General features: G+C 39.2%; 2 protein-coding genes across 3 annotated transcripts in view; one reads left to right on the top strand and one right to left on the bottom strand.

The window, feature by feature from the left end:
- The window catches only part of ZNF81 (zinc finger protein 81), a 746,478-nt gene that overhangs the window by 229,013 nt on the left and 503,514 nt on the right, over positions 1 to 13,951 (top strand). The window lies entirely within an intron of this gene.
- SYN1 (synapsin I) overlaps positions 1 to 13,951 on the bottom strand; it is a 54,180-nt gene that overhangs the window by 27,174 nt on the left and 13,055 nt on the right. For both annotated transcript variants that reach the window (XM_015104911.3, XM_015104912.4), the window contains exons 2-5: positions 10,902 to 10,959; positions 10,707 to 10,798; positions 8,736 to 8,892; positions 8,474 to 8,563 (exon numbers count right to left, since the gene is read on the bottom strand). In XM_015104911.3, the coding sequence (XP_014960397.2) occupies positions 8,474 to 8,563; positions 8,736 to 8,892; positions 10,707 to 10,798; positions 10,902 to 10,959 (397 nt within the window). The remainder of the gene's footprint in view (positions 1 to 8,473; positions 8,564 to 8,735; positions 8,893 to 10,706; positions 10,799 to 10,901; positions 10,960 to 13,951) is intronic.

Below are 13,951 nucleotides of genomic sequence, written 5' to 3'. Positions count from 1 at the left end.
CGCTTTCAATGTTGTCCTATTAAGTTGACAGTAACTTTTAGATTGAGGTATACAAATTTGATCATGTTAAGAATTGAATGATTTTATTAGAATGGGTGCTAAACTCTGTTAAAGGCTTCAAAAATATCTATGGAAATGATCATATGACTTTCTCCTCAGATCAATTAATATGTTGCATTATATTGGGTTGGCCAAAAAGTTCATTCTGGGTTTTCCATAAGATGGTACAGAAAACCCAAATGATCATTTTGGCCAACCCAGTGTATTATCTATAACAAATCATTCTTGCATTCCAAGGGGGAAACTTACTACACAGTTATATTATTTTCTTAATATAGTTTTGGATTTGTTTGCTAACATTTTCTTTAGGATTTTACATTGATATTCATGACTGAAAATTGCCTATGATTTCTTTTTTCTGTTGTCAAAGTTATAACTGCTTTAGAAAAGTAATGTGGAAGTTTCTCTTCATTTTATGTTCTTTGGAATAATTTATGTGCCATTGGGATTAACTGATCTCTAACAGTTTGGTAGAATTCCCCTTTGAAATCATTTGGGCCTGATGCTTTTTTAAGGAGGTAGTTTCTTAATAACTTTCTTCATTCAGTTCAGTTCAGTTGCTCAGTTGTGTCCGACTCTTTGCAACCCCATGAACCGCAGCATGCCAGGCCTCCCTGTCCATCACCAACTCCCACAGTCCACCTAAACCCATGTCCATCGAGTCGGTGATGCCATCCAACCATCTCATTCTCTGTTGTCCCGTTCTCCTCGTGCCTTCAATCTTTCCCAGCATCAGGGTCTTATCCAATGAGTCAGCTCTTAGCATCAGGTGGCCAAAAATTGGAGTTTCAGCTTCAATATGAGTCCTTCCAATGAACACCCAGGACTGATCTCCTTTAGGATGGACTGGTTGGATCTCCTTGCAGGCCAAGGGACTCTCAAGAGTCTTCTCCAACACCACAGTTCAAAAGCATCAATTCTTTGGCAGTCAGCTTTCTTCACAGTCCAACTCTCACATCCACACATGACCACTGGAAAAACCATAGCCTTGACTAGACGGACCTTTGTTGGCAAAGTAACATCTCTGCTTTTTAATATGCTGTCTAGGTTGGTCATAACTTTCCCTCCAAGGAGTAAGCATCTTTTAATTTCATGGCTGCAGTCACCAGCTGCAGTGATTTTGGAGCCCCTCAAAAATAAAGTCTTACACTGTTTCCACTGTTTCCCCATCTATCTGCCATGAAGTGATAGGACCAGATGCCATGATCATCATTTTCTGAATGTTGAGCTTTAAGCCAAATTTTTCACTCTCCTCTTCCACCTTCATCAAGAGGCTCTTTAATTCTTCCTCACTTTCTGCCATAAGGGTGGTGTCATCTGCATATCTGAGGTTATTGACATTTCTCCCGGCAATCTTGATTCCAGCTTGTGCTTCCTCCAGCCCAGCGTTTCTCATGATGTACTCTGCATAGAAGTTAAATAAGCAGGGTGACAATATACAGCCTTGATGTACTCTTTTTCCTATTTGGAACCCGTCTGTTGTTCCATGTCCAGTTCTAACTGTTGCTTCCTGACCTGCATATAGGTTTCTATAAGAGGCAGGTTAGGTGGTCTGGTATTCCCATCTCTTTCAGAATTTTTCACAATTTATTGTGATCCACACAATCAAAGGCTTTGGCATAGTCAATAAAGCAGAAATAGATGTTTTTCTGGAACTCTCTTCCTTTTTCCATGATCCAGTGGATGTTGGCAATTTGACCTCTGGTTCCTCTGCCTTTTTCAAAACCAGCTTGAACATCTGGAAGTTCATGGTTCATGTATTGCTGAAGCCTGGCTTGGAGAATTTGGAGCATTAATTTACTAGCCTATAGCATATTGAAAAGCAGAGACATTACTTTGCCAACAAAGGTCCCTCTAGTCAAGGCTATGGTTTTTCCAGTGGTCATGTATGGATGTGAGAGTTGGACTGTGAAGAAAGCTGAGTGCCCAAGAATTGATGCTTTCGAACGGTGGTATTGGAGAAGACTCTTGAGAGTCCCTTGGACTGCAAGGAGATTCAACCAGTCCATTCTGAAGGAGATCAGTCCCAGGTGTTCTTTGGAAGGAATGATGCTAAAGCTGAAACTGCAGTACTTTGGCCACCTCATGCGAAGAGTTGACTCATTGGAAAAGACTCTGATGCTGGGAGGGATTGGGAGCAGGAGGAGAAGGGGACAACAGAGGATGAGATGGCTGAATGGCATCACTGACTTGATGGACGTGAGTCTGAGTGAACTCTGGGAGTTGGTGATGAACAGGGAGGCCTGGTGTGCTGCAATTCATGGGGTCGCAGAGTCGGACATGACTGAGTGACTGAACTGAACTGAACTGAACTGAGATGAGTGCAACTGTGCGGTAGTTTGAGCATTCTTTGGCATTGCCTTTCTTTGGGATTGGAATTAAAACTGACCTCTTCCATTCCTGTGGCCACTGCTGAGTTTTCCATATTTGCTGGCATATCGAGTGCAGCACTTTCACAGCATTGTCTTTCAGGATTTGAAATAGCTCAACTGGAATTCCATCACCTCCACTAGTTTTGTTCATAGTGAAACTTCCTAAGGCCCACCTGACTTCACATTCCAGGATGTCTGGCTCTAGGTGAGTGATCACACCATCGTGATTATCTGGGTCATGAAGATCTTTTTTGTACAGTTCTTCTGTGTATTCTTGCCACCTCTTCTTAATATTTTCTGCTTCTGTTAGGTCTCTACCATTTCTGTCCTTTATCGAGCCCATCTTTGCATGAATGTTCCCTTGGTATCTCTAATTTTCTTGAAGACATCTCTAGTCTTTCCCATTCTGTTGTTTTCCTCTATTTCTTTGCATTGATCGCTGAGGAAGGCTTTCTTATCTCTCCTTGCTATTAATTCTATGGAAACTGTGGTAAGCTCAAATGGGGTAAATTTTGGTAAACTGTGTTCCTCTAGAAAATTATCCATTTCCTGTAGGCTTAAATTTTTATCTGGGAATGCCTTTTTAAACTTTGACTTTTGGAATCATGCTAACATATTACATTTAAATACATAAAATTAAGTCAGCATAGATAGTAAAAAACCTAAAATTTAATATAAAGGGAAACAAACTATATTTGAAATAAAATAAGTAACACAACTGTTTTGAATGACAAAATGAAGTAAACCATGTAGCATTTGAATATAGTACTTTGTATATTCTCATCTAAAGATATAAAAAGGGCAAACAAATCTCAAGTTATACCTTACTGTGGTTTTTTTTTACAGTGGTAAGGGTGTTTAAATTCTAAAAATATTTTTTGTGTATTGTAAGATTGAGTAAATGAGTAAATATGTTGATGATGTTGGAAGCTAGGGCTCTCAGTGTTAGAGAAGAGAAATATAAATATGGAATGGGGAAAGGCTAGAAGGAACCTTATATTGTGTTGGATTAGAATTGAAAGTATCCATGGAATTCCCTGGTGGTCCAGTGGTTAGGACTTGGCACTTTCACTGCTGGGGGTCTGTGTTCGATCCCTGGTTGGGGAACTAAGATCCCAGAAGCTGCGTGGCATGGCAGCAAATAAAAGTATCAGTATGAGCACACTGCATATAATTTCATATATGTGTATATATAAAATTTCATATGTATATATGTCATAAACCACTCCAATAATCTTGCCTGGAAAATCCCATGGACATAGGAACCTGGTGGACCATGGGGTCACAAAGAGTCGGACATGATTGAGCAACTAAACAGCAAAAAAATATATTTCCTAGCTCGGCACAATGAGACAATTTAGAAGCAAGGGCGTTCCAGTAGCAATGATCTAGCTTAGCTCCCAAATCCTGACTTTGAAATACCATTATCCTAGGGCAGCAAAAGAACAAAATATACCTGGAGGAGAAGTCAGCAGAAATGCCAGAGTAAGTGCCTATAACAGTCCTCTCCTCTGTAAAAGCAATGAGAATACTGGCAAAAGTGGTCACAATGAACTTTGTCAGAACTCTGAAAATTGAGCATAGGTTTACAGTAATTCAAGAAGTATTTATTCAAGAAAAAGGCTGAATCTCACTAAGAACAGTTAAGTTTTGTGACATTTGAACTTTTTCTGTTCTTATTCTCTTCTTTCCACCTCCCGAACAGATTTGAAAATCAACAGTCTTGCAATGCTGAAGAAAACCGGCAGGCTATCAGCCAATGGAAGAAGCAGAACAGGGTTGGAGTCCTCCAAAGCCCCATTCCCAAAGAACTATTTTGTTTGACCTGTCTTAGACTTCCCTAGAAAACTTCACACACAGGACTTGTCTATTTGACCTGACTCAGAGTTCACCTGATGTGAGGAGTTTTTTGTGGGGATGCTTTTCAAAAATAATCAGCAGCAATTATTTAACACAGCAGCTGCTTGAGGCAACAATTACAGTTAAGACAAACAACAAGGTGACCAAAAGACTTAACAGAAAAATTTGGGGACTAAGACATCCATAGGAGTCTTTGAAAAGTTCTGACATATTCCTAGGAATCTAAAAAAACATAAATATGCTTAAGGCTGTGTGCTTGAATAGGATCTCTGGCTGACCCCAAGGCTCTGCACAGGCAGGAAGTGAAGGCTAAGCAAAGTTGTAAAAACGTGAAGAAATGAGCACCTGTAATGGTATGAATGCATACCGTTATGGTTTTTTTGTTGTTGTTTCTGACACTCTCCCCCACCTATCTGATTTAAAACACAACTGCATCAAGCAATAATTCATAAGTCTATATTCATGGGCATATGATGTGTAAAGATGTAATCTGTATGGCAACAATAGCACAAAGGCAGAGTGAGTGAATAAAGCTATAAAGAGGCAACTTCTTTTTTAATACTATTGAAATTAAACTGGCTTTAATTAAAATGAGAGTGGTATAAATTAAAATGTTAATTGTAATCCCCAGGGAAACTACAAAGAAAATTTTTTTTTAAAATATGGAAAAGAAATATCAAGAGAATTATAATGGCACACTAGAAAATATCTATTTAACATGAAGGTATGCATTAACAGAGAAATACAGGAACAAAAAAAGGCACAAGAAATATAGAAAACAAATAGCAAAATTATAAACATAAATTTTACCTTATCAGTAATTACATTAAATGTAAATTAATTAAACACTCCAGTTAAAGGGCAGAGATAGGCAAAACAGATGAAAAACATGACCCAATATATGCTATCTGCAGGAGATACACTTTAGAAATAAGTTGAACTACACTTTCAAATAAGTTGAAAGTAAATGAATGGAAAGATTTACCAGGCAAACAGTAACTAAAAGAGGACTGGCATGGCTATACTAACATCAGATAAAATAGACTTTAAAACAAAGATTGTTACTAGAGATAAAAAGGACATTTTATATTGATAAAGAGTCAATCTATCAAGAAGATTTAACAATTATAAACATAAATGCACCTAACAACAGAGTCATATTGAAACAAAAAAAAAAAAACAGGCATAACTGAAAGGGAGAAATGGACAATTCAGCAATAATTGCTGGAGATTTTAATACCTCACATTAAATAATGCATAAAACAACTGGACAGAGGATAAACAAGGAAAGAGAAGACCAGAACAGCACTATAAACCAATCAGACTTAACAGATGTCTATAGAACACTCCATCCTACAACAGCAGCATAAATATTCTTCTCAAGTATACATAGAACATTCTCTAGGACAAACTATATGTTAAGCCACAAAACAAATTTCAATAATGTAAAAGGACTGAACCATACAAAATATGTTCTCTGACTACAACTGAATGAAATTAGAAATAAATAACAGAAATAAATTTGGGAAATTCATAAATATGTGGAAAGTAAACAACATACTCTTAAATAAACAGTGGGTCAAGGAAGAAGTCATCATGAAAGTTAGAAGATACTTTGAGACAAAAGAAAATGAAGACAACATACAAAAATTGCTTATAGGGAAATTCATAGTTGTAAACTTTTATTCTTAAAAAGAAGAAAAATATCAAATCAATAGCCAATAATCTTCTGAAGAAATTAGACAAAAAGCAAAAACAAAAACAAACACCAGAGCAAGCAGAAGAAAAGAAGAAATAAAGATTAGGGTGGAAATAAATGAAGTTGAAAATAGAAAAAAAATAGAGAAAATTGGTAAAACCAAAATTGATTCTCTGAAAAGAGCAACAAAATAGACAAACTTTTAGACTAAGATTTCAGAAAAGAGAAAACTAGCTACTAAAATTGGGAATGAAAGAGACATAATTACTAACCTTATGGAAATAAAAAGGATTATAAGAGAGTACTATGAACAATTCTATGCTAATAAACTAGAAAACCTAGCTGAAATAGACAAATTCCTAGAAAGACACAAACTTCCGATACTAACTCAAGAGGAAATGAAAAATCTGAATAGACCTACAATAAAGGAAGAGATTGAATCAGTAAATAAAAAAAACTTCTTCACTGGTAAAGTATACCAAAAATTTAAAATAAAATTAACACCAATCTTTCATTAACTCTTCCTAAAAATAGAAGATGAGGGAACACTGTCTATTTCATTGTATGAGGTTACTATTACCCCAGTACCAAAACCAGACAAAGACATCATAAGAAAACTACAGATCAATGTCCCTTATGATTACTGACAGCATAATTTTCAACAAAATACTAACAAACTGAATCCCACAGCATATAAAAAGGATCAAGTGGGATCTGACCCAGGAATGCAAGTGTGGCTTAATTCAGATAAAAATCAATTAATGTAATAGACTATATTCATAGAATAAAGACCAAGAGCCATATCATATTAATAAACACAGAAAAAAAATTGGACAGAGTCTGACATCCTTCCATGATAAAAACACTTCAAATTCAGAAGGGACAACAAGCAAGTGTTCATCAGCACTAGGCAGCAGTTAGTATATATGCCAGATGCACTGTTCTAACCACTTTATGTTTGTCAAATAATTTAATTCGCACATTAACTCTATGAGGCAGGAACTGTTATTACTCACATTTTACAGATGGGAAAACTGAGGCGCAGAGCATTTAACTAATGTTTCTTATGTTCAGAAGTTAGTAAGTTGTGGAGCTAGGATTACAACACAGAAATTCTGACTTCAGGGTCTGTGTTCTTAACCATAGTTTCTCAATGAATATAAGATAATAATAATGATGAACAAATTTGGTTTCAAAGTAATGATTTGATTTTCATCTATAAGTAAGCTTAATTCATGACACTGCTGATTTGTATCAGTGACCATAATTTGTAATACTTGTAAGAATTTTTACTACTTTAATCGTTTATTCAAGTTGATAAAGCTGGGTCAATATTGATATTTAATTGTAATTTAATTCATAAAACTGGTGATGATAACTTATATAAGTAAATATAACTTGTAAAATCATAAAAAATTTGTAAAATTAGTTATAAAATTTGATGGTACTAGGCACAGTGACTCAATTTCTATTTGGAACTAAAATTTGATTAATAACTGCTGTACTCATAACATATTAGTAATCATAACTTTAATATTAGTAACTATCTATGATATCAATAGGATTATTAACCACATTAATAGTGATATTCATAAGTTATATTAGTAATATTAATTTATAACATTGGCAATAATTTATAACAGTATGTTACAATGTTTGTACTAATAGGTTAATTTCTTTTAGTAATTATACCTTAATTCACAAAATAGGTTCTAATCACATATTGATAACCTTAGTTTATAATACTGGTAATAAATTGTAATCTTAGTTATAATATTTGATGATATTAGTAATGATAATTTAATTTTTATTATTAAGTATGATATAATTCAAAACAGGGACTTATAATTTGTATTAGAGCATAATTTATATATTGATAATAATTTAAATAATAGTTATAATCTTCAGTGATACTAGAAACGATTACTTACTTCTATTTGGAACTATAATTTATAACACTGGCACTCATAATTTACATCAGTAAGAACAGTTTGAAATAATGAGTATAATTTATGATGTTAGTGATTATATTTGTGATAATAGTAGGCAACAGCCAAATTTGCTATTTGAATACAATTTAATTTATAACATTGCTACTGATACTCTTTATTGGCAACCCTAATTTGAAACACTGTTAACATTTCTATCAGGAGGAATATTTGATAATGTTAGTAACAATGCCTTGATTTGTATATGTAACATAATCTGAATCATTACATTAATTCTGTTTACATTGGAAATCAGTTTCTTAATACTGGTGAGAATAGACACTATAGCAGGATCAATGATTTAAATCATACTTGTAACTACATACATAAGTGCATGGTATTAACAAGCCCTATCACAAAGCAACATCGCCCTCCATGTGCATGTGTCAGCTGTACTCTCCGATGGCATTCCACCAGCAACACATCCATTGTCAATATTATTGCAATAGGCATGATGCTTTTCCCTCCTGCCCACTCCCTTCCCCTAGACTCACCATCTCTTTGTGATTGGGGTAGAAGGTCTGATCGATTAGAGGGAATTCCTCTGTTCCCAGTTTCTTGTGCAGTCGAACCATCTGGGCAAACTATGAGAGCCAGGAGAGATGAGTCAGCAAGTCCCTTCACCTGGAGGGAGTCTGTAAGCTGGGACTTCAAGGCTCCAAGCTTCCTCCGATCCCCCAAATCACAGTGGGTTCAAGCTCCCACGTGCATGTATGAGCTATTCCCTCTGCCAGTAGCACCCTTCCTGTCACTTACCACCCAGGGTTTGTCACAGAAGTTGTAGACAGAATGCAAAGAGTTAATGCTGGGGATCCCAGCATACTGCAGCCCAATAACCAAACTGCGGTAGTCTCCATTCCGTGCCATGCTGAAGGCATGCTGGCGGATCAGCACGAAGTCTGGCTTCAGAGACCTGGGGTGGCAAGGGTAAGAGTGTTGAGGGTCCCCCCAGAAGCTCCCCACCACCTTTAGAATAAAGGTCAAGTTTTGAAATCTCCACGGCTCCTAGAAATGGCATAGTTTCTTACCTCAGCCATATACACAAGCTATTCCCTCCACCACATGCACCCTTCCTAACCTCTCCTCATCTGGTGACCCCCTTTTAAGCCTTTCCTGTCTGCTCTTTTACCTCACCAAGATAAGCTTGCAGCTTGCCTACTCAGCTCTCACACTTTCCCTATCACAATATCTCAGACTACCACTGTACACAAAGGATGCTGCCCAGAATAAATTGCAGCCTTAGGGCTCTACATGGGCTATTCCCTCAGCCTGAAATGTAGCCTCCCTAGATTTCTGCATCCACCACTCTTCTACCTCCTTCAGGTCTTTCCTCAAATCTCTCTCACTCTTTTGGTCTACACCAACCAAACTGCAGACTCTTCACCATCCAACAATCACTACAGCCCTTTGCTGACATACATATATATATATATTTTAGCACTTTGACATTTTCTTCTTTGTTTATTATGTGTATCCCACAGTAGAATGTAAGCTTCATGAGAGCAGAGGATTTTTTTTTGGTCTTTTTGGGGTCTGTTTTGTTCACTTCCAGGACCTCAGCATGAAGAATAGCTCCTGGCACACAACAGATACTCAGTAAATATTTGTTGAATGTGAAATCCTGAGAGTAGCACCCAGTATGCAGTAGATGCTCAAGAAATGCTTGTTGAATTAGTTGCTGAAAAATTTGGCTTGTTGTCTTCTGAGATCCTTGGCTCTTCTTCAGAAGAGAGGCTATCTCCTTTCTTCAGAAGAGAAGCTATCTCCTTTCATTCTGTTCCTAAGTTCTTAAAAAAATTGGAATACAATTGACATGTTATATGTCAATCATAATATAAGTATAAGATGTATTATTTAGTTGCTAGGTTGTGTCCAGCTGTTTTGCATCCCCATGGACCGTAGCCGGCCAGGCTCCTCTGTCCATGGGATTTCCCAGGCAAGAATACTGGAGTGGGTAGAAAATCCCTTCTCCAGAGATCTTCTCGACCTAGAGATGGAACTTGGTCTCCTGCATTGCAGGCAGGTTCTTTACCACTGAGCCACCAGGGAAGGTGTATAACATATTATTTGATACATTTATATTAATATATTATAACATGATTGCCATTGTACCATTAGTTAGTAACCTTACCATTTCTTTTTTTCATGGTAGGAATAATTAAGATCTAGTCTTTTATAATAGGAGATTTGCTGATTATGACACAGTATTATTGTCTTTATCATGCATACTGTGAATTAGATCTCTAGGACTTATTTATCTACCAGTTGCAAACTTGGACTCTTAAACATCTCTCCTATTCTTACACACCCTCCCCCAGCCTCTAGCAATCACCTTTCTAGAAAGGTGATTTCTATTAGTTTGGGTCTTTTAGACTCTACATATAAGTGATATCATACAGTATTTCTCTTTCTCTGTCTGATTTATCTCACTTAGCATAATGGCCTCAAGATCCATCCATGTTGTCATAAATGGCAGGATTTCCTTCTTTCTCATGGCTGAATAATATCCCTTTGTGTGTGTGTGTGTGTGTGTGTGTGTGTGTGTGTACCACTTCTTTATCCATTCATCCATTGATGGATACTTAGGTTGTCTCCATTATCTTGGCTACTGTAATGTGCCTAAGTCTTGTTCACAGAAAGATAGGAGAGGAGGTGGGGAATCTCCCTCAGCTCTAAGGGAGCCCTTATGTCTCTCCGATAATACCAAGGTAACCTTTTTACACTCACCGCACAACTTTTACCCCATTCCGAAGAACTTCCATGTCCACAGAGAATCCACCATTGGCATGAGCCACAAGGTTGAGATCAGAGAATTCAGCCTAGGAAGGAAAAAAATCAGGGATTCACTCACAGTACACACAAAAGACCACTCAGTTTACAGTATGGACAGTTGACCCCCCAGGTCCACCTGCCCCAACTAACCTGTTCTACTTTAATGTCAATTTCTCCATGGATCTTTTTCCCTTTGAAGTATTTCGCCCTGGAGAGGAAAAGCAGAGCACATCTGTCAATGCTCAAATCTCAGAAAGACAAAACCCAGACTGGTCCTTTGACCCCTTTGCTCCTTCAGTGCCATTAAAGAAACTATAAAGTGATTTATGATGGTTGAAATATTTTGAAAAAACCTAACAGTTGTTTGTGAACAATGAAGTCTGTTATAATCCTTGTGGAGGTATGTAAATATCAAGGTACTAAATTGCTCAGTCGTGTCTGACTCTTTGCGACTCCATGGACTATATAGTCCATGGAATACTGGAATCGGTAGCCTTTTTCTTCTCCAGATCTTCCCAACCCAGGGATCAAATCCAGGTCTCCCACATTGCAGGCGAATTCTTTACCAGCTAAGCCACAAGGGAAGCCCTGTAAATGTCAAAGTGAAAGTGAAGTTGCTCAGTCGTGTCCAACTCTTTGCGACCCCATGGACTGTAGCCTACCAGGCTCCTCCATCCATGGGATTTTCCAGGCAAGAGTACTGGAGTGGGTTACCATTGCCTTCTCCAGAGGATCTTACCGACCCAGGGACTGAACCCGGGTCCCTGCATTGTAGGCAGACGCTTTACCGTCTGAGCCATGAGGGTGACTTAAATGTCAAAGGACACTGCAAATTATAAGTTCTTAAAACAGAGTGCAGGCATTTGCCAAAGTATGGTTTGCTTGTCACAGTGCTATTTGAAAAACTTCTCAAAACAAGGAGTCCTTTGTACATTGTAACATACTTTGAAATAGCATGGAGGTTTGTAAAATGGCATAGATTCTTAGAGGACATATCTATCTCTGTGTGTGTGTGTGTGTGTGTATGTGTGTGTGTGTGTGTGTGTGCATACTCAGTTCTATCCAACTCTTTTGCGACCCAATGGACTACAGCCTGCCAGGCTCCTCTGTCCATGGGATTCTCCAGGCAAGAATACTAGAGTGGGTTGTCATTTCCTTCTCCAGAGGATCTTCCCAACCCAGGGATTGAACCTGCGTCTCTTGCATTTCTGCATTGGCAGGCAGGTTCTTGACCAGCTGATCCACCATATATATATATATGGTGCCTGTCTGTGTGAGCTGCAGCATCTCTTTGCTTGGGTCCTTTCCCAAGGAGGAACACATTTACCATGTGTTGTTGTGCACCGAGAGGGACACAGCAGCCATGAGTGGGCAGCTGCATCAGAAAAGGAAGAGCAGACTAAGGGCTGCAAGCTGGTGAGGGATCAATAGAAGCCAGAGTCAACCATGATAAGGGTGGAGGGAAATGCCGCTGAGGATAAGGGGAAACTACAGGAGGGAAGAGGGGTAGGAATGGCAGTAGGCATATCACGAATTGCTAAGTCACTGTCCCTGGGCCCATCCCCAGCTAGACTCCTCCACCAGGCCCAGGATTCCTATCTGACAGGCTTGTCCACAAACAGAAGCTCATCACCAATCAGGTTTTTCATAGACAGGGATTGAGGGGAGGAGCCACTCCTGGGATTGCCTACATGCATACCATCAGGGTCTCTGATATACATGCTGTACAACTGGACTCTGGTGATTTCACTGACATACCCCAAAGACCACAAGCTATTTTCTTCTCTCTTTCACTCTTCCCTCCTACCTCCCACCTCATCTCTGACACTGTCCCCTCATAGATGTTGGAAGAGAGTCTCTTAGACCTGTGCATTTTTCATTTAGAAAATGATGATGAGTGTAGACTATATCACCACTTTCTTTTTCAAACTTTTTTGACCATATATGTAGTGGATACTGTGGTACTCTTCTTGGGTCTCCTCTTCAGGGCCAATGCACCCTGACTATCAGCTGTTGACAGATTGCAGCTGTGTCCTTTGGGGAATTATCTTCTACCACAGGGAACTTTCCTGCCCAAGGTTATACCTATTTTGGACAGCCCATGGATTATGTCTGGTCTGTGAGTGAGTATGAAAGCCAGCCTCTTAGCCTCAATTATAGGCTGACTCTGAAGGACTACCCTAGGATCTCCCTAGAAGCTCTCCCTAGGACCAGCAGACGCCTCAGAGGCAACTGCACTGTGGATCCACTTCTCCAACTGCTCAACTTTGCCTTCCTTGCAGATGTTGATCCCAATGCATGTATGCTAAGTTGCTTTAGTTGTATCTGACTCTTTGCGAGCCCATGCACTATAGCCTACCAGGCTCCTCTGTCCATGGGATTTCCCGGGTAAGAATACTGGAGGGGGTTGCCATGCCCTCCTCCAGGGGATCTTCCTGATCCAGGGATCGAACCAGTGTATTACATTTCCTGCATTGGCAGGTGGGTTCTTGACCACTAGCACCACTTGTTGATCCCAAAGGCACTCCCAAATAAGCCTGTGCATGCAATTCTCTGCCTGGAAAATCTGTTTCAGAGATCCCAACCTAAAACAGTGGGTCAGAGAAGTCAAACTACAAAGAAAACACTACTGCCTTTCTGGAGCTGGGCCACCCAGCAGCCCGCAGGCAAAAAGGAGCCATCATTTGTGCTGGTGGAGCATAGATGAGGGCTTTCCTGGTGGCTCAGTGGTAAAGAATCCACCTGCAATGCAGGAGCCTCAGGAGACATGGGTTCGATCCCTGGGTTGGAAAGATCCCCTGGAGGAGGGCATGGCAACCCACTCCAGTGTTCTTGCCTGGAGAATCCCATGGACAGAGGAGTCTGGTGGGCTACAGTCCATGGGGTTGCAAAGAGTTGGACATGACTGAAGTGACTTAGCATGCATGCATGCAGCATAGATGGCCTCTGACATGCTGTAGTAACACAAAGTGCCCTGTGGCATGTCTGGGCTGTGGTACAAGCAGGATGCCACTTGCACCATAAGATGTAGCAAACCCTATGATGCTGGAGATGTCTTCAGGGAGAAGATGTGGCATGGAGTGGATTCTCCTGAGTGGGAGAATTACAGTGCAGGCGCATAGGGTTTTGAAGCAGCAGTAACTTAACTGATGGTGGACTGTAATGAGATACTAGTGGAAGGGAATGCACCAGCTGGTGAA

This window comes from Ovis aries, chromosome X (genome assembly GCF_016772045.2).
Source record: "Ovis aries strain OAR_USU_Benz2616 breed Rambouillet chromosome X, ARS-UI_Ramb_v3.0, whole genome shotgun sequence".
Taxonomy (NCBI): Eukaryota; Metazoa; Chordata; class Mammalia; order Artiodactyla; family Bovidae; genus Ovis; species Ovis aries.
The sequence above is the reverse complement of the archived record's forward strand: the minus strand, read 5'-3'. Positions and strand labels throughout refer to the sequence as shown.